Source organism: Gracilinanus agilis, chromosome 2 (genome assembly GCF_016433145.1).
Source record: "Gracilinanus agilis isolate LMUSP501 chromosome 2, AgileGrace, whole genome shotgun sequence".
In the NCBI taxonomy this organism is placed as follows: Eukaryota; Metazoa; Chordata; class Mammalia; order Didelphimorphia; family Didelphidae; genus Gracilinanus; species Gracilinanus agilis.
The window spans coordinates 453190229-453215684 of record NC_058131.1 but is presented as its reverse complement, the minus strand read 5'-3'; the positions used below and the strand labels follow the sequence as shown (position 1 = coordinate 453215684).

The 25456-nt window shown below is 36.9% G+C and overlaps 1 protein-coding gene across 1 annotated transcript in view; it reads left to right on the top strand.

Moving 5' to 3' along the window:
- Nucleotides 1-25456, top strand: part of SAMD4A (sterile alpha motif domain containing 4A) — a 314523-nt gene that overhangs the window by 219352 nt on the left and 69715 nt on the right. The window contains exons 5-6 of the mRNA XM_044664788.1: nt 5674-5928; nt 24781-24890. Of these exons, the coding sequence (XP_044520723.1) occupies nt 5674-5928; nt 24781-24890 (365 nt within the window). The remainder of the gene's footprint in view (nt 1-5673; nt 5929-24780; nt 24891-25456) is intronic.

The following is a 25456-nucleotide window of genomic DNA, read 5'->3' as shown; positions in this document are numbered from 1 at the left end:
ACTCTGAGCAAGATCTCCCATCCTGTGACAGTGGTGAAAATCTTTTTAGGGGACACATTTCCCTGTTTGGGGCATTGCCTAATGTTTATTATCAGAAGATTGTTGGCCTGGGTTATTCTTGTTTATAAATCTTCCAACTAATCTTGAATGCTTTTGTTGTGTGAATGGACTGTTGTAAAAAGAATCTCTAAGGTTTATTCTATAGAATGGATGTTTTTTCTATAATAAACAAACGATAAGCAGAATGGGATCCTATATTCTCTGCATCTTTCAATTAATTATGAAATGGTAAGGGTGTTGGTCTAGTGTTGATTATCCCTTGTGAAAACCTGCATCTTGTCTACTAACATACTTATTGAGGATATCCTCAATTCATATATAGCTGATTCTAATAAAGATTTTGTGTGAATGAAAGAATAAATATATAGGTTAGAAAATTCTAATGTTCTCTTGTTTATCCTTTTTTAGGTATTAATAAGGCCTAGAATTTCCCCTACAAATTTAGTATCTTTCCCTCCTTCAAATATCATTATATCCATCCCTTACTGCTCTCACAACGACCTATTTATTTATAGCAAAGTATAGTAATACTTACTAATGACAACACTAATAGTACCATTGTTATCCAACAAAAAAGTTAAATGATGTTCCATATGATTATGTTCAAGAAGACAGGCAACTAACTGTATGATATATCTTAGAAAATTGCCATCAAACGTGGTGAATATTTTAAAATTAAATGCATAAAAAGATAAATTCTAATTAACTAGAAACACACTTATGGAAAATAACTGGCAATGCTGTATAAATAAGTTATTTAATTTAGGGTTTGGATACTTTTATGTGGAGATAAATGAAAGAGAAGAGCCATGTTGTTTCTCAAATTATGAGGTAGAGAGTATTTAATATCCCTAGCTGTCCCCAGAAGGGTACCAAAGAGCAAGTCCTTTCCCACCTCTTCCTTCAATAATTAAAAATCTAGACTAAATCAAGGAAATAGAAAGAATTGTGATGGTCTGGAAAAAGAATTTCAAAGAACAAAATCCAAACATAGATATTCTTCTAAGACAATTGAAAAACGACCAATTTTTGTCTACTTTGTTGGAAACATTTCAGCACAAAAAACATTACAAAGTTATCTAAGGTCAGGGAAACTATTGGAGTAATGTGAAGTATCATTTCTTGAATGCTAAGATAATTTTGAACCCTCATCTTGAGACCTTTGATACTTTTTAAAAAATGCATATTTAGATTCCCTAATTTATTTTTTCCCTTGTTTTTATTAGACTAGACCTCTACTCAGTATTATGATTTTATAAAAAGTTTATTTGAATAAACATTGCCAAATGAAGTCTCCCAGTGGAAATACAGATGTACCTGGAATCTCTTTTGGAAACTAAAGACAAGCTATTTAAACCTAAATCAATAAATAACTTAAAATTCAGCTTTGGTTTTCAAGAGCAATTTTAAGGTACTATTTTGTTCCTTTTGGAAATTTGTGGGATGATTTCTCAATTGCTGTGCCCATCTTAAGAAATACTTTTCTCACAGACATACAAAGTAGACATAGAACATAAAATTCCATGGTAGGAAAATTGTATATTTGTGCTTTTCTTTCCAATGAGTGCTAAGATTTTTCAAAATGAATGCTTCCTTCTATAGCATTTAAAACTACTTTTAAACAACTTTAAAGTATTTCTTGTCCCTGGAATCATGTACACAGCACAAACAGAGCATTCAAAAATTCTGTCTTTAGTTCCTAATAGCACTTTTGTAAAGCTTCTCAGAAGCCCATTGCCATTTCCTTTATCCAAAAGGAATTTGGGTTCTTTTGAAGTACATTTTTTGGTCATCATTTGAATTCATTCCTTTCTGAAAAAGGGAACCAATAGTCTGTTAGCTATCTAATTGCCCCTTAATTGTGTTGCCTCTTTTCATATTGACACTAGGACAATAGGTAAAGTTAAAACTCTCATAAAATAAGTTATACCAACATATGATTTTGCCACCATCATTTCCACCTAATCCTGCATCACAAAGTTGCAGTCTGTCTGTGATGGACTTCTTTGGACAGTCATTATAATATCCTGTCATCCTTACTTAGGAAAGTAAGGAATGGAAAGGTAATGATATCATATCCTGGAGGTTCTGACATAAGGTCTCCTTCATAGAACTTCTTCTGGGTGCATTGAAACTTGGGATATACTATGTTTAAAGCACCAATTATAGCTTTTCACTGCTAAACACCAGTTTAATCCAACTCACTTTGGCTGGTTGCTATGGCTGATTACATCCTACAAGGTTTCTGTGTTAGGTGCCAGCTTTTGAAATCATTTACAGCTCTTTCTAGGATATAAAGATGAAGTTCTTAACTATGGGTAAGCTGTCAAATCTTTTAACCATCAGCTCTCTGGAAGAAAAAAAATATTTGTAAACATGGCACATTCAAGTCAAATTTGCAATATTAACATCACTTTCTTAAGTCTTGGCAAATCAACAAAACAAGTCTAGCCCTGATTCTAGCACTTGCCAATTGAGGTGTAATTGTTTACACTGAAAATTTAACAATTGGTTCTTGACTGGTTCCAGCATACCTTTGCAGAACAATAAGTAAATGGAAAAATAGGCCTCAACCCTCAGGTGAATTTTGGATTTTGGAAGATATCAAAGGCAAAATTTCTCTTTTCCCCTAAAACCAGTCAAATTCAGGAGAATATCATGAATACAGGATATAGATTTCTATTTTTTAAGTCCCTATAAGCTCTTCAAAGTAAATAAACCTTTAGTACCATTTAATCCCCTATATCAGTGTTGGAATTTGACACCTTCTCTAGGGTTATATGTATGTAAGATATACTAATATGGTCAGGTAGTATAGGAATTCAGGCAATTTTAGCTGAAAGAAAAATTGAATTTGCTTCTCCAGTTCTGGTTTGTAGTCAAACATTCAATATATATAGCATTGTCCTTCACATTCAAAAAAAATCACACTATGACTGACCACCATGTTATATTTATGGACACTGATGGCTACTTAGCTGCCACAGCCATCCTTCCCAGAGCCTTCACTACTCTTGGTTTGGTGTTCTGTTTTTTACTGGCTACACATACACTTTGCTCTGAATAATTGACTTCTGCATTCTGGGTGTCATATACTAGTTATCCATTGGGAACATCCCTTAGATCAGTGGTTCCCAAACTTTTTTGGCCTCCTTTCCAGAAAAAATATTACTTAGCCCCCTGGAAATTAATTTAAAAAATTTTAATAACAATTAATAGGAAAGATAAATGCACCTGTGGCCATCACTACCCTCCTGGATCTCTGCAGCACCCACAGGTGGTGGTGGGGAGGTAGCGCCCACTTTGGGAATCACTGCCTTAGATGTTCCAAAATATTTATAGTAAGAATAGTAAATAGTACAACCTGATAAAGTTGGTGGATTTTATGTTTACTGCCCAATTCTACTCAGCACAGGCAAGAGATGAATTCTCTAAGTTTCTTGGTTTTCTATTCACTTGCTTTTCCAACTTTGCTATTTTTTTTTTCATTTTTCTCTCTTGGTAATTCTGATTGAACCAGATGATAATGCCATTTCTAGGAAAGTAATTTCTGATAGTCTAGGATATTTGGTGGAAATAGAAACCTAGACTTATATGAGGGTTAATTTCCTCTCTGCCCCCACCTCTGCTTTCCCCCACTATACACATACCTGAGTTAGGCAATAAGTCACTTATTTTGAGACCCATTTAATCTTTGTCTCTGAGGGCATTAGCCTAAAGTGAGAAAATAGTAAATTAGTAGTTCCTGTAGGTTTCAATTTCTAGAGAAATAAATTCTCAAGAAATAATAGTTTAGGATCCTTCTGGGTGTGCCCATAATAATAATACCAATAATGATAACTAGCATTTATATAGCACTTTAAGGTCTGTAACGTGCTTTACATTTCATTATCACATTTGATCTCCACAATAGCTCAGAAGGTAGATTCTATTAACTCCACTTTGCAGATGAGGAAATTGAAAGTGGCTTGCCTGTCAGGATCACTCAAGCAAGTAATGTGGCTGAGGCAGGATTTGAACTCAGATCTTCCCAGTTTTCAAGTCCAGCATTCTATTCACCTAGGTATCTATATAACCAATATATTGCACAATGCTACCTTTCAGCAGGTATCTGGATGGATAAAAACAATTAACGGCAAGAGGTATATTAATTCCTGCTATCACATGAAATAGGTTCTAAAAAGTGAAGCTTAATTAATGCCAACTGAATTCTAACAACATTAACCACCTAATTGCTACCTCTACCTAATACATCCTACAAACAATTTTTCTCCTCAGACATTTAGAAATATCCAAATAATTCTGAGCTGGGTTTTATTTTCTTGGGTGGATGGATGCACATGTGTGCTATGACATTAATGAGAGCAGATTAACAAAAATAGAGCCAAATGAATTTAGAATCTTTTTTGTTTTATAAACATAGAGGAAATAATGTCAGAAAAGAAATTAAATGCTAAGTCAGACTATGGAAAAAGAGTTGAACCTAAGAGGGAATTAAATTGTTGCACTGAAAAAAATGTTTTAAAATGCATGTGGGAAAAAAAATGCATGTGGCCCAATCCCATATTAGTGTTAACAGTGATTAAAATAAACTTTGCCTTCAGGAAAATTGCTAAAAGAATTTTATGAATAGTCTTACTTTTGAAAGCTGTCTCCTTGCCTCTTCAGCTGCATACCCAGAAGAACAAAATCCCTCAAAGAGAGATTTTTGTGAATTCTCCCTTCCATAAAAAGGATGCATGCATTTTGTTGCCTTTTTTAAAAAAGCTAGTTTTCTCAAAAAAGACAGTAAACTAGGGTACAAACAGCTGCCAGGCAGTGCACACAAGGATAATACATGGTGGGTAAGGATCTTTCAGGATTTACTGAAGGCTGCGTATAAGTTCTGAATGGCATCCTTGTTACCTGGAAATGTTTTCAGTGTAAGTTTGGCATTAATTTGCTGGAACAGGAGAAAGAATCAGTGCTTTCACAGCTGCCAGTTTCCAATCTGTTTATCCCATATTAGTTGTAGTATTTAGAAATGTAGACAATCATTCAGTCTGCACTACTCATTGACAAGTCCCTGTGGCTTCGACTGAAAAAAAAAAAGATCCATAATAGAGGAGCATGCTTAATTTTCTTTTAATGCTGTTCAGATTTGGAAAAAGGCAGTCTACCATCTGACCCTCCTTTTAAGATATTAATAATATAAATGACATCCACTATCTTTAAGAATTTCCTGGCATAACTTACTCCCTAAGGGCAGATGATTATTTTTCAAGTGTATTAAACTTGCAACTGAATTATGACCCTGCTTCTAAGAACTTGATTTGGAAGCTAAAAAAAAACCACACAAAACATTTAAAGATGAAGATTAAATGCCTGATGGATATAGGTATACTTTAAGGTAAAAAAAAATCAAGGTTGCTGTAGGTACAATCTTTTTCCCCCTAAAGAATTTTAGGTTAGAATTTTTGTCTTCTCATTTGGCAGCAGTAACATCATTTTAGTTAAGAGAATTAATTAGTTTTGCCCACCATGGTAAATTGTTATCGGGGGTTCTTCTGCAACCAGGACTAAAGGGGGGGGAATAACCTGTTTCATTTTATTTTTTCTTTCCAGTTCTCTCAGGCCAGGCACATCACAGCCCTTTGAAACGATCTGTATCCCTTACCCCACCCATGAATGTGCCAAACCAGCCTCTAGGACATGGATGGATGTCTCATGAGGACTTACGTGCTAGAGGACCCCAGTGCATCCCATCCGATCATGCCCCCCTGTCTCCACAAAGCAGTGTAGCCTCTTCAGGAAGTGGTGGGAGTGAACACTTAGAAGATCAGACTACTGCTCGTAACACATTCCAAGAAGAAGGTAGTGGTATGAAAGGTGAGTGAAAAAATAAGAACCCACTTGGAAGAGATTACCTCACTTTATTTATAGTTAGAAGTCTAAAAAGAGAGGAGAGTCAGTCAGACAGAGAGGAATGCCTCCCAAGGACTCAGTAGTGACAGCAAGTTTCCATCCCATCCTTAAAGAATTTCAAAGTGTGGCAATGTATTCTCTTCAGAGGGCTGATGTGACTATTTCCCTTCTGATTCAGAACCCTAAAGTCAAAGTGGCAGGACAAAGGAAACATAGGTCAATTTATCCTTTTAACCATTGACTTCCAGACTAATTAAATCATTTATGTATAGCAGACATAATAGAGCCTGCCTTGGTAGAAACACATTCTTCAGAACATCCTATTTTATTTGTTTGTTTTTTTAAACCCTTAACTTCTGTGTATTGGCTCCTTGGTGGAAGAGTGGTATGGGTGGGCAATGGGGGTCAAGTGACTTGCCCAGGGTCACACAGCTGGGAAGTGTCTGAGGCTGGATTTGAAGCTAGGACCTCCAGTCTCTAGGCCTGGCTCTCAATCCACTGAGCTACCCAGCTGCCCCAGAATATCCTATTTTAGAAAGAGGCTATGCTACTATCTTGTACTACCTTGTTCTTGCAATCAAGGAACTATCAATACTTTAGAAAAAAATTTACTTCTTTTGTTCATAATGAAGAGTAGCAATGGTGCTTTCTTTCCCCTCTGATATCCCCATCCCCTCTTTCCAAAGTACCCTTTAAACTCTTTTCTATGTATCTGTTTAAGGACACGAATATATCATTAATTATCTTTGGTAAAACTGTTATGTATGATATCCAGATCTGAACATATAGATGGTAGCCTTCTGTGTAGCACAAATGTTTCAACACTTACCAATCAATTCACTCTCTTCACAGACACTTAAAGAATCAATTAGTCAACAAGCATTTATTAAGGCTCTTACTATGTGCTAGGCACTGTGGATACAGACAAAAAAAGAAATAACCTGCTATCAAGGAGATTCCATTCTTTTGGGGAGTCAACATGTGCATATATAAGTATTTTCAGAATTAATTTTATGAAATGAATGCAAAATATATTCAAGGTACTTAAGGGAGGAAGGGCACTTATAGTTGGGAGATCAAGAAAGGCTCTGTAGAAGATGATATTTAAATCTGTACTTTTAAGAAAGAGGAGAATTTGAGGAGGAGATGAGAAGGAAGTACATTTCAGGCGTGGGAGATGACCAATTGAAAGACAAGGGAATGCAGGTGAGAGAAAGCAAGTTTAGCTGGAATGTAGAATGCAAGAAGAGAAATAATAGATAATGAGGCTGGAAAGATAGATCAGGACTAAGGTGTTAATATTTTATCCTAGAAGCTATAGGGAGTTTATTGAGTGGAGGGGGAAGGGGGAGTAACATGGCCTGATCTGTGCTAGAGGAAAATTACTTTAATAGCTGTTGTAGAGGTTGAATTGTAGAGAAATTTGAGACAGGAAGAACAAATAAAAAATCATTGCAATAATGCAGGCAAGAGATGATGAGGGCCTGAACTAAGGTGATGACTTTATGGAGGATAGTAGAGAAGAATCAGAGGAGAAGGGTTATTAGAGAGGTAAAACAAGCAAGATTTACCAGCTGACTAGAGAGTTAGCAGAGTGATGACTAAAAGGTAAGATCAGGAGCCTGGAAAAATGATAGTTTTCTTGATGGATTTAGGGAAATTTTTAGAGAAGTCAGATTGGAGGGAGAGATAATTCTGTTTTGGACATGTTGAAGTTGAAGTATCTCTAGGACATGCAAATTGATGTCCAGTGGGGAGTTGTGATGTGGGACTGAAGCTCAGAGAGAGACTAGGTTTGGATATTTGTATATACCTGTGAGTCATCTTCAGACAAAAAAATTAAATCTATGGTTGCTGCTGAAGTCACCAAGAGAGTGGAGAGTGAAGAGAAAAGACTCAGGACAAAGTCTTAGTCTTATTTATCCACAGAAGTCTCAGTATGATTGATTCACACTGAGGTTGGTTCAGTAAAGGAAGATGAGAAGGATTTGGCAATAGGTAGATGAGCCAGGAGAGACTAGGGGCATAAAAACCAAGCAAGTGAGGGAGATATGGTGATCATTAGTGTCAAAAGTAGTGAGAGATCAAAGAGGATGGGGTTTGAGAAACAGATTCAGCTATTAAAAGACTGGTTCCTGGGTACAAATCTGACCTCAGACACTTCCTAGCTGTCTGACCTTGGGCAAGACACTTAACTGCTCATTGCCTACCCTAGTAGGCACTAAACACTGAAGGAAAATGGAAGGTAAGGTTTTTTTTTTAAAGTACTGCTGTTAATTTTGAAGAGAGAAATCGAAGTCTCAGTTGAGTGATGAAGTCAAAAGGCAGATAGCAAAAGGTTAAGAACTGAAAGAGAGGAGTAGAGGTAGAAGAAATGATGTAGGTAGCTATTCTTAGGAATTTGACTAAAAAAGGAAGATGAGATAAAAGATGATATCTTGAGAGGATTTTGTTTTGTTTTGAAGGATGAGGGGAGATTCGATCAAGTTTGAAGACTGTAGGGAAGGAGCCAATATAGGGAAAGAGTTTGAAGTCTGTCCAGACAGAAAGAAGAGATAATTGAAAGGGGCAGTCTCCTAGACTTGGCAAGGATGCAGGACACTTCATTAGATATTGGAGAAAAGGAGAAGAAAAAGGAGGAGGGAGGATATCAAGGGTATTAAGATGAACTGAGAAGGAAACTCACAGCAAGTGACCTCAATTTGCTTTCATTAAAAGGAAAGATTTGGTCTGCAGCTGAGAACAGTGGAAGAAAAGGTAGGTGTGACTGATTTGAAGGGAGGAAACATCAAATTGCATCTGTAGGGTATGAGATAAGAGACCAATTAGGAAAGAGATAAAAGGATTGTCTTGCTCTAACATGAAGGAAAGATGAAGTATATATATATATATATATATATATATATATATATATGTGTGTGTGTGTGTATATACATACACATATATATACATATATATAATATAAATATGCTTAGAAAATCATCAACCAACATGAATATTTCCATACACGAAGAAGGCCAGAAAAAGTAGATTATCTAGAGAACTATCCCTATTATATGCTGATATACACAGGTGAATTGAATGTGGCTGCACCAACCTTTGCCCAGCTTTTATTTTTTTTGTTTTCTTGGCTCATTGATACTTTTAAAAAAATTTACACTGCCCCCATTCTTCTCTTCAAATTCTCTACCCCCTCAAATAAAATCTTTCCCCTGTAGCAAATTATGTATGACCAAGAAAAGCAAATTTTAATAGTGTTAGTAGTCATATCTGGAAAATTTATTCTGTACCTATTGTATCCCCCCTCTATCAAGGACTAGTAGGAATACTTCTTTATTAATCTTTTGGAGTTATGATTTGTCTGTGCATTGATTAGAGTTTTTAAAGATTTTTAAAGTTCTTTTCCTTTACAGGTGTTGTGATTTTATATAAAGAGTTTTCCTGGTTCTGTTCATTTCACTTTGTGCCAATTTATACAAGTCTTTTCAGGTTTCTCCAAATCCGCCCCTTTTAATTTTTTTTTTAATGCAGCAATATCCATGCCATTACATTCATATTCTATACTCAATAACATGTATTTGTAGTGATCCCTGTTGTGACCACCTACAATTCCAATCCATGTGAGTTGGAGTGAAGGAGACAGATGGTGGGGGGAGTAATCCAAGATTTGGATTAACCAGGGACAAGTGGAGAGACTAAGAAGACAAGGGATTCTGTAGTAGAGAGGAAAGTGAAGTTAGTAAAGCAGTACTAAGGTTACATAGAAGGTTATAATGAGGGTAAAGAATAGGATTTCCAAACCTGCCCATGGGAAGTTCAAAGGAAATGCGTATATAACTTAAATCTTTAGTTATGTAGTTGCTCACATATTTAGAAATCCTTGGGGCAAAGTGCTTACAGATGTAAACCAAGAATAATTTGAGGAGGATGATATATTAGTCAGAACTTAAGAAGAGTGCCAGGGAGTGGATGGATGAAAAAACACTTAAGAGCTTCCTATGTGCCAAGCATTGTGCTAAGTACTAAAAATACAAATAGAAAAATGAGACAGTTGCTTCTCTCAAGGAGCTCACTATCAGATCAGAGGAAGCAACACATATAAGAATGATTCAGAGATTTTCCCTAAATTTTAGTGGCAGGACTAGGTTTCTCAGTTCTATGATTTCTGAGACTGCAACTGAAAATATTATCTGATGGAAAACTAAACCCTGAGCTCTATTGAGCTGTTGTGAGAAGGGCACATGAGCGTGTGATGTGTAAGATTACCTGGGCTAGGAAAAGGAGGCTGGCTGATATTCATATTTTTCTTTTCTCAGATGTTGTCCAGTCTAGTTCTGTTCCTGAGGTATGTGATGGCTGGTGTTTACTACCATGTTCTGAACTGCAATTCCTATATCCTACAGAAGAACTGTTTGTTTGTTTTTCCCGTTGTTTGCAAATAGGTCTTGAGAAATAGGCCTTTGAAGGACACAACATCAAACCACTGGGACATTTTGGAAAAGAAAGAAATAGTGCCTCCTTTTCCCTTAGTCATTCTTAGGGGAACATAAAACATTTCTCCCCCAAACTAGCAATTTCCTCCAGGCCAAGTCTACCAAAATTTATTAAGGACTAACTATGCATGGCCCTGGGATACAAGTCATAAAATACTTCCTGTCCTCAAGGAGATTATTATACTCTATTGGAGCTGAAGTGTGTTATCTGTAATTCTGAAGTACCCTTAGATGTGTGATAATGCACAAATTATTATATTTTTAACTGGGTCATGAATAAACTGAGAGTACCAGGTGTTAGCTATAATTCTGCAACTCAACTTGACTGTTTGTGAAACTAGGTCATTGAATAGTTTTAAGAAATAAAATAAAATTGCAATAACCATTGCTTTTGACTCTCTTCCATTTGGGAATTCAATTTCTTGAAGTCATATTTCCAAGAAAGTGTGAGTCTGCATTTATAACTTTTAAGACCATATTGCAGGAGTCCTCTGACCTAGGTCCTAATAGAATGTAATGGAATGACAAGTAATAAGGAGTATTAATTAACCAAAGCAGTATTTGGTTTTTATGCAAGAGGCAGTTTATTCACCCTTCAGTAAAAATGGGTAAAGATATTCACTTCATATGTGGTTCTTTTGGTGTGAGTACTGAATGAATGTTATGGATAGCAGTACATGAGGAAAATGCACAATAGAACAGTACATAAATGTTCAAGGAACAAAGCTACCAAGAGTCTACAACCACCTCATAGAAGCTTATTAAATTTTGCTTTGAGGATGTTAGGGAGAGAATTTCCCCTCTTCTCCCCAATTCAATAATTGACACAAGCAGTCTAGCAAATCCAGGCACCTTTTTTTTTAATTTTTTTTTTTTATTTTAAACCCTTAACTTCTGTGTATTGATTTATAGGTGGAAGAGTGGTAAGGGTAGGCAATGGGGGTCAAGTGACTTGCCCAGGGTCACACAGCTGGGAAGTGTCTGAGGCCGGATTTGAACCTAGGACCTCCTGTCTCTAGGCCTGGCTCTCAATCCACTGAGCTACCCAGCTGCCCCCCAGGCACCTTTTTGCATGCTTTAATTTTGGGGGGGGGGCATTTAGACAGCATTAGGAGAGTAATCTTACAAATGGACTATTAGGTGACATTAGGGGGTAAATGCCTGCTTCTCGTGTCTTCCCACAGTCTTCTAGTTCTCTCCTCAAATTTACAGGAAAGGTTTGAACCAGTATATTTTTAAAACCCACACCAGCCAAATAAGTGAAGAAAATGTATAGTTAAGTATACGTAGAAAAGATAAGAATGGAAAAAGTAATAAGTAGGATTGGTTTTGTGGGAAAAGCACAGTTCCATCTCTGTTGGCACCATTTCTTTATATAAGACCAATTACCTTCCCCTGTGGACAGATCGAATAACATGATTATGTGTCCAATATCTTAAAGCAATTGAATGAATGTTACCTAACCCAAATGGGGAAGGCAGCTTATTAATAAATTGTTCTTCAGTTAGTTCTTGGATAATTCCTTATGGATTATCGGAGTAACTGTGAAGAAGTGGCTCTAAGTACTTTTAATCCCAAGGTATGGTCATATATTTCTCATTTCAAATTATGATTGTCAGTTAAAATATTTAAATTAATTTAAACATTTTGTGTACTGGATTGAAGAGGGAATAAGAAACACATTGGATTGCCTCTAAACATAGCTTTTCTCTCTTTGATATGTGTCTATGTGTGTAATTCTCCCTCTGTTTCTCTCCCTTAGTGCCTTAATAATTTTTGCAAGTATTATTTTTAAGTTACTTTATGATTTACCTCAGCATGCTACCTTCTATTTCTATTTTTCCCATATGTCTAGTTTGTAAGAAAACAAAGAATCTCTATTAGAGTTTGTAAAGATTCCCAAATCTCTAAGAAAAAAGTTTCTGCCTTGGAAAAATAATAAAAAATTACCATAATGGAATAATTACAGTTTTTGGGAATTAGTCTTTTCTTATTCACAATGAGTATAGAGGTAATTATTTCTCATTATTTAATTCATTCTTTACTGTATAAACTAGGTAGATCTTGTTTCAGATAATGTGACTCATATACAAATGATGCCTTTTAAGTCCCCCTTAGGGAAAAGATACTGTCCCTCTTAGGGAAAAGATACTTAAGATCCCCTTAATAAGCAATATTTATCATTCTTTCATTTCACATGGAAATTGAATTCACCACCTTCTTTCCCTAGAACCACCAATTTCTTTCCCAAATAGACCAACTTTTGGACTCAACAGACTATCAGCATTATCCTGTTGTCTACCTTTCCTCTTTTTACTCTTCAGCTAATGTCAACATAAAAACTTGTGTACTTTGCAGCACAAATTTTATGTCTTGAAATAACGGTGATGTTAATATTGAGGAAGGAATGGAATTAGCTAGTTTATTTGAAGTAGACCTATGAGAAAATAGGAAACTAAACTGAATACTCTCTGTAGAAAGTGCAGTTTGTACTGGTTTAAAACAAATGTGTTACTATTTATCCATCCATTGCTCAGTAAGTAATTTTTTTCCCATTTTGCATATATATATTGATTACAATCATCCTCATTACTAGCTAGTACAGTTTCACATGATTGGTGACACTGTTCTAGACCTTGAAACATGAGGCTTGAGTGAAATTAAGAGGCAGTAATATGGCAGAAGCAGCACCTCTGCAGGTCAATTGGTAAAAACACATAGTTCAATATCTGAGGAGGGGATAGAACTAGTCACAAGATTTATCACTGTGTTGAAATTTGCTATCACTTTAAGCAACCATTTCCTTAGGCTAGTTTTTTATAAGGGAATAAACAGTTATTAAGTGACCACTATTCACTAAACCAGGGGTCGGCAATGTATGGCTCTTGAGCCATATCTGGCTCTTTTGAGTGCCAGATACGGCTCTTTCTGCAGGAGCCATAAAATCAATTTTTTTTCAGGCGCTGTTACAGGAGCGCGCACTGTTACAGGAGCATGCACTGTGAGCACTGTACGGCTCTCACGAAATTACATTTTAAAAAATGTGGCGTTTATGGGTCTCACGGCCAAAAAGGTTGCCAATCCCTGCACTAAACACTGTGAGTGATATGCACTTTACATATATTATTTCATTCTATCTCCGAGATCAAAGTTGTTGTGTTGTTCAGTGTTTTTAGCCTTGTCCAACTCTTTGTGATTCCATTTAGGATTTTCTTGGCAAAGATACTGAAATGGTTTGCCATTTCCTTCTCCATTCCATTTTACAGATGGGGAAACTGAGGCAAACAGGGTTAAGTGACTTGCCCAGGATCACAGAACTAGTAAGTACCTCAGGCCATATTTGAACTTAGGTCTTCCTGACTTCATGCCCAGTGCTCTATCTACTGCACCACCTGACTATGGATTCCTCAAAATAATGTTTTTTAAATGCATAAAATAAATACATAGGCTATATGGAAACCAAATATATTGAATTATAATTATCAAAGTATTTTTTTTAAAGTTCATGGATTCCTAGTTCAGAACCTATGCTATAATTTATAAACTATTTGCCAGTTTGCAGCACTGAAGGGGATTTTCTACACCAAAGTTCTTTGTATTACCAATGAAATCCCAGGTCCGTTCTTCTTTCCAAAGTGATAGAATGTCCCCTGAAGACTTCCAGCTATACTTTCTAAGCAACTTTCTTGACCTCTGAGCTTGACAGACTTAATTGTAAGGCTAAAGTATCTTCTATTTCAAATGACCACTTATTCATTCATTAAATGCCTACTATGTGCCAGAACACCATTCAAGGTTTTAGAGGAGTATACAAATACAAAAAAAATATGAAACCTTATTTGCAATGAGTTTCTATTCCACTGGGAAATATATACAGCATAAATATAAATAAATGCAAAGTAGTTTGGGAGGGAGAACACTGGCATTTTAGGGCAATGAGATTTGAATAGGTCTCATCTTTTTTTTGGATTGCTAAGGAAGAAAGATTATAGAAGTCTCAAGGGTCTCCATTGCTATTGGCTTCTTGATAGAGCTTTTTCCTCTTCCTTTTCTCTAAATGTCCTTTAGTTTACTAGTCTTTCACGGGTTGTCTTTTCTCTCATCCTGCTTGGTGTATGTTGAAAAATGTAAAAGCATCTGTATTATCTTTTCCCTTTCCAGTAGCTCCCTTTGGAATCAGCATTTGAGAGTTTAGGGCATGACCATCTCTATTGAGGCTGTGAAATTAAATGTACCACCTAATATAGGAAAAAAAGGCTATCCATGTTTCTTCTTAAGGTTAGCAATTTCCCTTCATTCCTTCTCTCACACTCCTTTCATCTTCTTGCTTTCCCCAAGACCTGGCTTCCCCCAGATGACATTATATCCCTGACTGTCATCTCTACCACTGACTTTACCTTTATTTACCACACACACATTCCCTCTTCTTTCTCTCTGTCTCTCCCTCTCTTCCTCCCTCTCTCCTCTTTCTTTCTCCTAAAATCAGAATCTTTTGCTTTTCCATTGCCACTTCTGGACTTCTCCCCTTTGCCAACAACACTCAAGGGACTCCCCTTTAAAGCTCACTTGATTAAAAATTTTCACCTAATTAAAAACATATTGTGTCCCAGGCTAGATCATTCCCAGTCCTTTCTCAAGGAGTTCAGCACTCATTTCACTATCTTCTTTTCCTCCTCAGCTCCTATCCTTACATTAGGGGACCTTATCCCTGTTAATGCTCCTTCAAACTTCTTAAACACTTACTTATTTTCTGAAAAATCCTATTATATCCTACCCATGCACTAAAATTTAGTCAAACAAAAGGATCATCACACCCTAGGGCTCATTATAATCTACAAAAATTCTGACATTCCTCTCTTTGAACTTTTTATCTTTCCATCTCTCTCCTTACCACTGTTTCAGGCCTTTCATTACCCTTGCTCTGACTTCACTTTCCTTCCCCCCCCCCATATGAACCATAAAGTTAATCAATTTCAGTGTTCTATATTGTCATCTATTTCTGAATTGCTTATTCTCTTGTTTAATCACCTCTCATATCTTGCTATGCCCCATTCTTGCATTACACTAATCTGCTTCTTCCTCTTCTGCTGAACAGAATTGGTAGAAGACATGAAACTATGTTGATTTGGGTGCTCTATAAATTCATGTTTTCCAGCTTTAACTGCCTCTCTGCAGTAAGGCAGTCCTTTTGTTACTTCCTAATTAACTCCCTATTCTCTGCCCCACAGAGACTAATCTAGACCTTTTGTCCTTAAGGCACACTTACACATCTTTCTCCTTCCTTCTCAGCTGAAGATGTCAGCTCTTACTTAGAAGCAAATTGAGACCATTTAACATGAGCTCTTTAGTCTCCTCTTGATCTCAAAATTCTTTGACATTATCCTCTAGTCTGTTCGCCTTTACTCCAATATCTGATAATTGTGGGTCCATTTTCCTGGCCAAAGCCTTTAAATCCCATATCCTCCTGTCTTCTCCAGTGGATTGCTCTCTCAATTATTCCTTCTTTATCTTCACTCTCAACATATCAGTTTCTTCCTTACTGCCTTTAATTATGCCAAAACCTTTCTTTGTCCTTAAAAACTGCCGCTAGACTCTGCCATTCCCTCTAGCTATCCTCCTTTAACTTATCTTTCTTTCTTAGCCAAATTCCTAGAAATAGATATCTATACTCTGCTTCCTCTCTTTTCATTCATTTCTCTCTTTTCAAAATAATGTTTTTTCTCCCATTTACATGCAAAAGCAATTTTAACATTAATTTTCTTAAATTTTGAGTTCCAAATTCTCTCCTTTCCCACCCTCCTTCATTCCCTTCCACCTTTTCTCTCCTCCCTGAAATGGTAAGCAATCTGATGGATTTTACATGTATAATAATGTAAAATATTTTTTAATATTTGTAATTTTTTGGAAGGGATCTCAAACAAAAAGGAAGAAAAAAGTCAATTGTAGCATGTTTTAGTTTTTATTTAGGCTCCATCAATTTTTTTCTCAGAGAGCAAATGGCATTTTTCACCATGAGTCTCTGGGATTATCTTAGATCACTGCATTACTAGGTCATTCACAGTTAATCAAAAATATTGTAGTCACTATATGCAATTTTATTTTCATTGAGTTCACTTCACTTTGCACATCAGTTCATGTAAGTCTTTCCAAGTTTTTTTAAATCATCCTGCTTGTCATTTCTTAGAGCACAATAGAATTCCATCACAATCATATACCACAAGTCATTCAGCCATTCCTCAGTTGATGGACAATCCCTCAAATTCCGATTCTTTGCTACCACTAAAAAAGCTGCAATACTTATTTTTCTACAATAGGTCTTTTCCATAGTATTCCATCACAATCATATTCCATAACTCGTTCAGTCATTCCCCAGGTCCCAGAAAGATAATAGGTCTTTCCCCCACCCCCATCCTTTTTTTTTTTTATCTCTTTGGGATATAGACCTGGCAATAGTATTGCTGGATCAAAGGGTATGTACAGTTTTAAAGTCCTTTGGGCATAATTCTCCAAAAATGATTGGATCAGATCACAACTCCACCAACAGTGTATTCCAATTTTCCTGCATCTCCTTCATCTCACTCAGTTCTCAACCCTTTGTTATCTACCTCCTAACTTCATAGCTCAATTGAAACGTTCTCTCCAAAATTGCCAATAATGTCTTAATTGCTAAATCTGAGAGTTGTTTCTCCAAGTCTCATAGTTTTTTTTTAATCTCTGCTGTGTTTGACACTATTGATGACCATCCTTTTCTGGTTATTTGCTTCTCCAGGTTTCCATGATGCTTCTCTCCTGGTTCTTTTCATCCCAGCTTCTACTCAGATTCCTTTCCTGGGTGATCAGTAACTTTGTGCCCCCTATCCTAAGATTCTATCCAGGGATCTTTTCTTTCCTCTCTTTTCATTTTCTCTGTCATTGACTTTAAGTAGCAATTATAGGTTTCATTTTCATCTAGATCCAATACAAGTTTCTCAGATGAGCTCCAGTCCTACATTACTAACTTTCTTGTAGATATTGCAAATGGAATGTCCCAGAGACATCTCAATCTCTGCAAAACAGAACTCATTTATCTCTACCCCAGAGTATAGAGTTTCCAAATCTGAATTTAAAAAACCTGCTAACTAGGTACCAAGCAGTATGCGAAGTGTTGAAGCACAAATACAAAAAGTGAGACATTCTCTGCTCTCAAGAAGCTCAGTCATCTTAGAGAAGAAAGCACAAATTAGAGGATTTAGTTTGCAGAGTGGATAAAAAGGCTTCAAAGGTCCTGGGTTTAACATGGAGATGGCAGAGTAGAATTTCCTGCAAGATACAGGGTCAAGCCTCACCCATGTTACATAGGACATAGGCATATGTTAGCTAATCAGGCAATTCTTCCCACCAAGCCACTCTAAGGGTACCCTTATTCATCTACTCTTAACAGGAAGAAGCTTTGACTACTCATTCTCTTTCACCCTATATATCCTTTCAGACCTTAAATCTTGCTATCTTTATCTCCATGACATCTTCCATTAGGTCTCTCTTCTGTCTAATATACACAACTGCTCTCTTGGTTCAGGCCCTCATCATTTCTTGACCATTATTGTAAAGGCTTTCTCTTTCTGCCTTGTCTCTCCACACTCTAATCCAGGGGTCGGCAACATATGGCTCTCGAGCCATATCTGGCTCTTTCTGCAGGAGCCATAAAGTCAATTTTTTTTTCAGGCGCTGTTACAGGAGTGTGCACTGTGAGCACTGTACGGCTCTCACGAAATTACATTTTAAAAAATGTGGTGTTGGGGTAGCTGGGTAGCTCAGTGGAGTGAGAGTCAGGCCTAGAGACGGGAGGTCCTAGGTTCAAACCCGGCCTCAGCCACTTCCCAGCTGTGTGACCCTGGGCAAGTCACTTGACCCCCATTGCCCACCCTTACCAATCTTCCACCTATGAGACAATACACCGAAGTACAAGGGTTTTAAAAAAAAATGTGGTGTTTATGGCTCTCACGGCCAAAAAGGTTGCCGACCCCTGCTCTAATCCATTCACCTCAGATGCCAAAATAATTTTCCCTATAATCATTCCTCCTACTCAGTAAATTTAAATACTTCCTATTACTGCTAAGATAACTATGAGGGCCTTGATTTGATTTTTTAAAGCCCTTCACAACTTAACCCCAACCTATCTTTGCATTGTTTGTCCTTTTCCTGATTCTCTCAAACACTCAGGGTGCTTCATCTTCCATTTCAGTGTCTCCATGTCTGGAATATGCCCTCTACTTACTTTCATATCATAAAATTCTTGTCTCCTCTCAAAACACAGATCAAGTATAACCTTCTACATGAAACCTTCCCTTATTCTCCCACTTGCTGGTGCCCTCCTTAATATATATATAATATATACATATATATTTACTTTATTCTTTCTTGTCTTCATTCTATTAAATGTACTTGTTTTCTTCCCTGCTAGAATGTAGGATCCTTGAGGGCAACATTGTTTTATTATTTGTATTTGTATCCCCAGCACTTTGCACAGTCTCTGACACATAGTAGGTACAGTACTTAATACATTCTTATTGATTAAAAATGCTAATTGATTACAAGAGTTATTAACATTCAATTCTCCTTTTCCTTCTATTGATTCTGATACTGGACTATTTAGGTAAATTTTTCTAAACATCTTCTTGCAAGGAATTCCTTATAGGATTCTCATAGGATTTAAAGCTGAGGGGAATTTTGAAATCATGTGGCTCAGGGTGCAAGGGTTCAAAGTCTGGCTTTCCCCTCCCTGTATGCCACCTGTGGGAACTTTGAATAAATCACTGGACCTCAGTTTCACCTATAAACTGGGCAGGGCAGAGACAGGAGATGTAGCTAATGACCTCTAAGAATCCCTTTACTTCTATGTCTATGATCTGGCAGAGTATTAATAGCTGACTCATATAGCATTGTAAGATTTGCAGAGTAATTTACATAGATTATGCCACCTGAGCCTCAGAACAACCCTGTGGAACAGATGCTATGATTATCCCCACTTTACAGATCAGGAATTTGAGGCTAAGAAGAGGTTACATGACTTGGCCAAGGTCACACAAGTAATATGTGGCAGAGAAAGGCAGGAGTCAAGTCTTCTGACTAAATCCAGTGATTTTTTTTTCACTACCCTTTCTATTAAGTTACATTGTTGATTCATAAGTAGGAATTCTTGTTGGAAAAAAAAGACTTTGTCTGTTCCAGTATGTGATGGTAGAAAGGATAAAAAGCCATGAAAAATGTTGACTTTTCATCCCATGACTATCCAATCAATGAACTAAGCTAAGAGCTGAGAGTCCTGAATTCTAATCGGATAGCCACTGATTTATGAGTATGACTGTTCTCATCACCTAGCCTGTGTCCTAGTTTAACCAATGTGAAAAGTAGAAATAAACAAGAATCCTTATCCCCTGCCTACCACAGAGAGGAAAATTCATGCAGTCATTAGAAATGAACATTTGAATTTAGGACAGATGCAAAGCATTTCCTGCCTGCCCCCCTCAGTAAAAACTGACACTCTCAGGAATAGGACACCTGTTGAGAGAAAGAAAGCTCATTAGGTTTATGGTCCACAGCTGGAAGTTCTTTGATATGGGAAAAGCCTGGTTATTCTGGTGTCAGAATTTGGCCATTATGAATCTTAGGCGGTAAAAGTTTTATGTGTGTATATACATAGATACATACACACATATAATTATATATAGCACATATCTCAAGAATGTACCATTTGGTTTAACAGTTGTTCCCTGCACACAGAGCAAGGGAATCCTTGGGTTACCTAATGTGCTTGAGCTGTAACGCCTGTATAAATTAGAACCCTTTAAATGCTCCATGGTTCAGTTAACAAAAATAGCAACCCTGCTAAAATTGCAAACTGTGTGGTAGCCATTGTTCAGGGACCCAGCAGGGACAAACCCCTTTAAAAAAGGATCAGCTTCCCTAGAAAACAGGGAAATTTTTTCTTCTTTGTCTCCCAGAAAGAGTTTAAATGATTTAAAAAGAAAGATCTTGGATTAATTATTGTGATTTGTATTGTTGCTCATTTGAAATTGAGCATCTGGAATTTAAAGAAAAAAATCTAGACTTACAAAGTCCTACATCCAAAGATTTTAGATTTTTAGCCATCAAATTCTGGTCAAAATTTTTAGGAAAAATTTAAAATTATTTTTGTTGTTCTATCAAGGGCCTGGTGAAAGGAAGGTGCCCTTGCACCACTTAGGAAATAATGCAGAGTTTCACTTTCCCTTTTCCTTTTCTTCAAGTAATGTTGCAATTCGGATCAGCCAGTCAGTAAGCATTTATTAAATGCATACTATGTATTAGGCACTATGCTAACTGCTGAGAGCCCTTTAGATGTATGACATTATAAGGATTTAATTTGATAAGGACATTATAAGGAGTATTATTCTGAGGACAGGGTACATAAAGAATTATAAAATCTTGAAGTTGGGGAAAGGATCTATTGAGGCCAAAACAGAAATCTCACCTTCAAGGAGTTTTATAGCTAAAGAGATCTTACACATCCAAGGTCTATATTAGGACTATCCAGGGAGGGCTAAAGCATTAAAGTTTTGTATGCCAATCCATCATTAAACATGTATTAAGCTCCCACTAGGTGCAATGCATTGTGGTAAGGGTTGAGCATGTGGTAGTTCTCTGGTGCTGTGTTCAGAAATGTCTATTCTTTAGCCTACATGTTGAGTAGAGGAATAAGCCTCCAGGTTTTTGGTAGGCTCTAAATCCTAGTTCTTGAAGTGCTTAGTTAAGGAACTGCTTAACTGGCTGTACATCTCAGCTGTATATGATATGGTTCTATTAATTGTGTCTTCAAGAAATGGCCTTTAAAAAGTCTATTTTTCTGCATTTTGGGGTGTGTATGTGTGTGAAGAAATGATATATTGTGAACTTGATGTAGTCATACCTTTTGAACCAGGAAACTATTTTTTTGAGATGGCAACTTGTGTTTTTCTAACAATCCTGATACAAACTTGGGACCTGCTGACTAAGAGGTAACCATCTGCTTCATCTGAATTAGTAGACTGTAGTTAAGCTGATGGCTAGTCACTTTGTAAAGGAAAATAATGGTCAGAATGGACTCAGAATGGATCCAATTCTCCAACAGATGACTTTCTAGACTATTTAACCAACCCCACTTGAGATTAGGTCAGAGTTGTTTATATTGTTCAGTCACGCCCAACTCTCTATGATCCTATGGACTCTAGCCTTTCTATCTTCCACTATCTTCTGAAGTCTGTCTGAGCCTAATAGGTTCATTGTTTCTATGACATTTTCTATTTGTTTCATCCTCTGACATCCTCTTCTCTTTTTCTTCCTTCAATCTTTCCCAACATCAAGGCCTTGTCATTATTCTTTTTTCCAATATACTTTTCCAGTATTCTCTGCCTACTCTCTTTTTTTGTCTCTGTGCATGTAATGGGAAGGAGGGCCCTTGCTGACAACCTCTAGAAAAATTTATAGGAAATAATATTTTCTAGGAAATATCATTTGCAATGAGATGAAGAGATTCAGTATTGAAAAAAAGTAGGTGGATGCTGTATAGAAGTTTCTATGAATCCTTGGAATACCATTTGGACATCTTTTAGTATATTTTGTTCTACGTTATGTTTAGAAACCACCCATTAGAAAATATACATTGGCTTTAGGATGGGGTGGGGAAGGATGGGGGAACCATTAACTTGATCATGAAAACTTTTTTTTACCCATCACTAGGTCCAAATATACAAGTACCTTGAAGTGATTGCTCTCCTTCCTTTTGCCCCTTCATCTAGGGCAGAGGTTGTCAATGTATGGCTCTCGAGCCATATCTGGCTCTTTTGAGGGCCAGATATGGCTCTTTCTGCAGGAGCCATAAAGTCAATTTTTTTTCAGGCACTGTTACAGGAGCGCGCACTGTGAGCACTGTATGACTCTCACGAAACTACATTTTAAAATATGTGGCGTTTATGGTTCTCACAGCCAAAAAGGTTGCTGACCCCTGATCTAGGGAGACTCTAAACCAACATAGTAATCAAAGTTTAAGCCACTTTTCTGAAATCATATTGGAATTGGTATTGATCTGGGTGGTTAGATGACACCATAGTTGAGAGCCCTAGACCTAGAATCAGGAAGACCTAAACTCAAATTTAACTTGAGACTTTGTGTGAGGTGGGGCAAGTCACTTAACCTCTTCTAGTTTCCGTTTTCTCATCTGCAAAATGGGTACAAAAATAGCCCCTCTCTCCCAGGATTATTGGTAGGATGAAAAACAAGATATTTGTAAAGCATTCGCCAGGCTTTAGAGTGCTTTCTAAATTCCAGCTCTGTTTATATGATTATACAGTTTATCCCCTATTAATATTTTTTATTAAATCGATACCTATTAAAACAACATTTGACCTCAGAAATTTCAGAAACTTTCTCTTTATATCCCCTAACAAGCGAAGGAAAAACACACCTTTGTTCTTTGTTCAAGGTATGTTATAGTGGGAATTCTTTTGAGGGCATAGGTTTGATCAGCTTACTTTCAAAATTTTGTGATTCTGTTGTCTTGTATAATTATCATGAATAACATTGTCTTTTCAAAATATTTTGTAGTTACTATTAGTTCATATTGTTCCGGACTGTTTGTGGCCTTATGTACATATTATATAGAGAGAAACCAAAGGTGGTGTAATGGTAAAACCCTAGGAGACCAAATCCCAGATCTGCCACTAGTGATGTGACCTTGAGAAATCATTTAACTTTTTTGTGGGCCTTAGTTTCCCACTTTAGAGAATATAAGGACTGGAAAAAAATTATTTCTTTTTGTGTATGTGTGTGTGTGTGTGTGTGTGTGTATTATTTATTTTAAACCCTTACCTTCCATCCTAGAATCACTACTGTGTATTGGTTCTAAGGCAGAAGAGCAGTAAGGGCTAGGTAATTTGTCTGAGATTCGGTTTAAACCTAAGACCTCCTGTCTCTAGGCTTGGCTCTCAATCCACTGAGCCACCCAGCTGCCCCCTAGAAAAAATAATTTCCAAGAGTCCTTGAGGCTTAAAATTCTATGGTAATGAAGTGATTCAGGTGAATGCCTTTTCTTAGCCATACATAGCACAATATTAACCCTTTTTAAAAAGACTTTAAACCTGATTTCTATTTAACTTGACTAGCTAATTGTTTTTAAACCCTTATCTTCTGTCTTGGAATCAATACCATGTATTGGTTCCAAGGCAAGAGACTGGTAAGGGCTAGGCAATGGGGATTAAGTGACTTGGTCACACAGAGGGAAGTGTCTGAGGCCAGATTTGAACCCAGGACCTCCCATTTCTGGGCCTGGTTCTCACCCCACTGAGCCACCTAGCTGTCCTTTCAGCTAATTTTTAAGTTGGGATTTTTAACTCATTAAATTTGGTAGTCATTTCAGACCTGAGTTTACATTATGAATGATAGAGAATAGTTTAGGTGTAATCTAGCTTAAAAACAGATCACTAACCCATTGATTTCTTTTGGAGACTTTCAAATGCCTTTTTTTCTAAATGTTTTCTTTTAATACCAAATAATAGTCAACTTCATTCCATGCTTTGAAGGAAGAAGTAACAAAAATATCCTGGCCCATCACTCATTTATCATTTTTTTTAAAACCTTACCTTCAATCTTGGAATCAATACTGTGTATTGGCTCCAAGGCAGAAGAGTGGTAAGGGTAGGCAATGGGGGTCAAGTGACTTACCCAGGGTCACACAGCTGGGAAGTATCTGAGGCCAGATTTGAACCTAGGACCTCCCGTCTCTAGGCCTGGCCCTCAATCCACTGAGCTACCCAGCTGCCCCCTATTATTCTTTTGATACAATTATCCATAGAGTAGAAAAATGGGCTAAGTAGTCCTCAAGGTTCCAAACTATAATGATTCTACACCCCTATTGCCGTACAGTGTTGTAGAATAGGAGGAGGAACAGTCTCAACGTGCTAGTCTGACCTGAAGTCCTAAAAAAAGAGTATCTTGAAGGTCATAGGTTGATTATTTGTAAATTTATTCATTACCAAAAGTAAAACCTTAATAAATGCTTGCTGACTGACTGACAAATGAATCCTTTGCCCCTAGCTATGATCAAGTAGTGGTTCATCCAAAGTATTGTGTTACTGTGCAGGACATCTAGGAGATGTGAAGAGCAAATGAATATCAGGTAGCATAGTAACATGTAATAATAGATGTTTCTGTCTCTCTTTCTTTGCCCTTCTTTTCTCTTATTCTTTCCTTGCATCTCCCTTCCCATTGTTTTTTTTTTATCTTCTTTTCTCCCCTTTGTTACTCCCCATCTTTCTCATCTCTGATCCTATAGACGTTCCTGCCTGGTTAAAAAGCCTCCGCCTACACAAATATGCTGCGCTTTTCTCCCAGATGACCTATGAGGAAATGATGGCTCTCACAGAATGCCAGCTAGAGGCTCAGGTAGGTTTCTGTCGTATGACTAAATCCTTTTTAGATTTCGCTAATATTGGGCACCACGTTAGGGCATGGTGTCTTGGGTCCTCTTCAAAATGATTCATTTCCCACATAAGAAGCCTGACCTTCCTGCAAGCTATTTCTAAAATCATGTCCAGCCTAGTCTTTTCAGTTTTTAGAACTGACAGTGTTTTAATTTTTACCAGTTGGTTTTTTTTTTGCCACCATCATTAATAACTTGGGTAAGCCAATGAGATTTGGACTGTAATCTGCTGGTTGTATGAGCCTTTCTGTGTTATATTTAGGAGCCAGCTTCTTCCTTCTCCCTAAAAAGCATCTTTTCAAAAGTGGCCCTGCCAAAGGCAAGCCAACAGAGTCCCTAAGAATAAGGGTATTTCCTTCCATGCTGTGTTTGTTTAAATAGACTTGGCTGTTGGCTTTGTTTCTCCTTGGTTAAAATCCTGTTTGCATGTTGTGAATTTACTTCAGTTTCCTCTGAACAATGATTTCGATGAATTAATGAACAGAATGGGCTAATAATATTTTCCTTGCAGGAAGAGGATATTAACAGT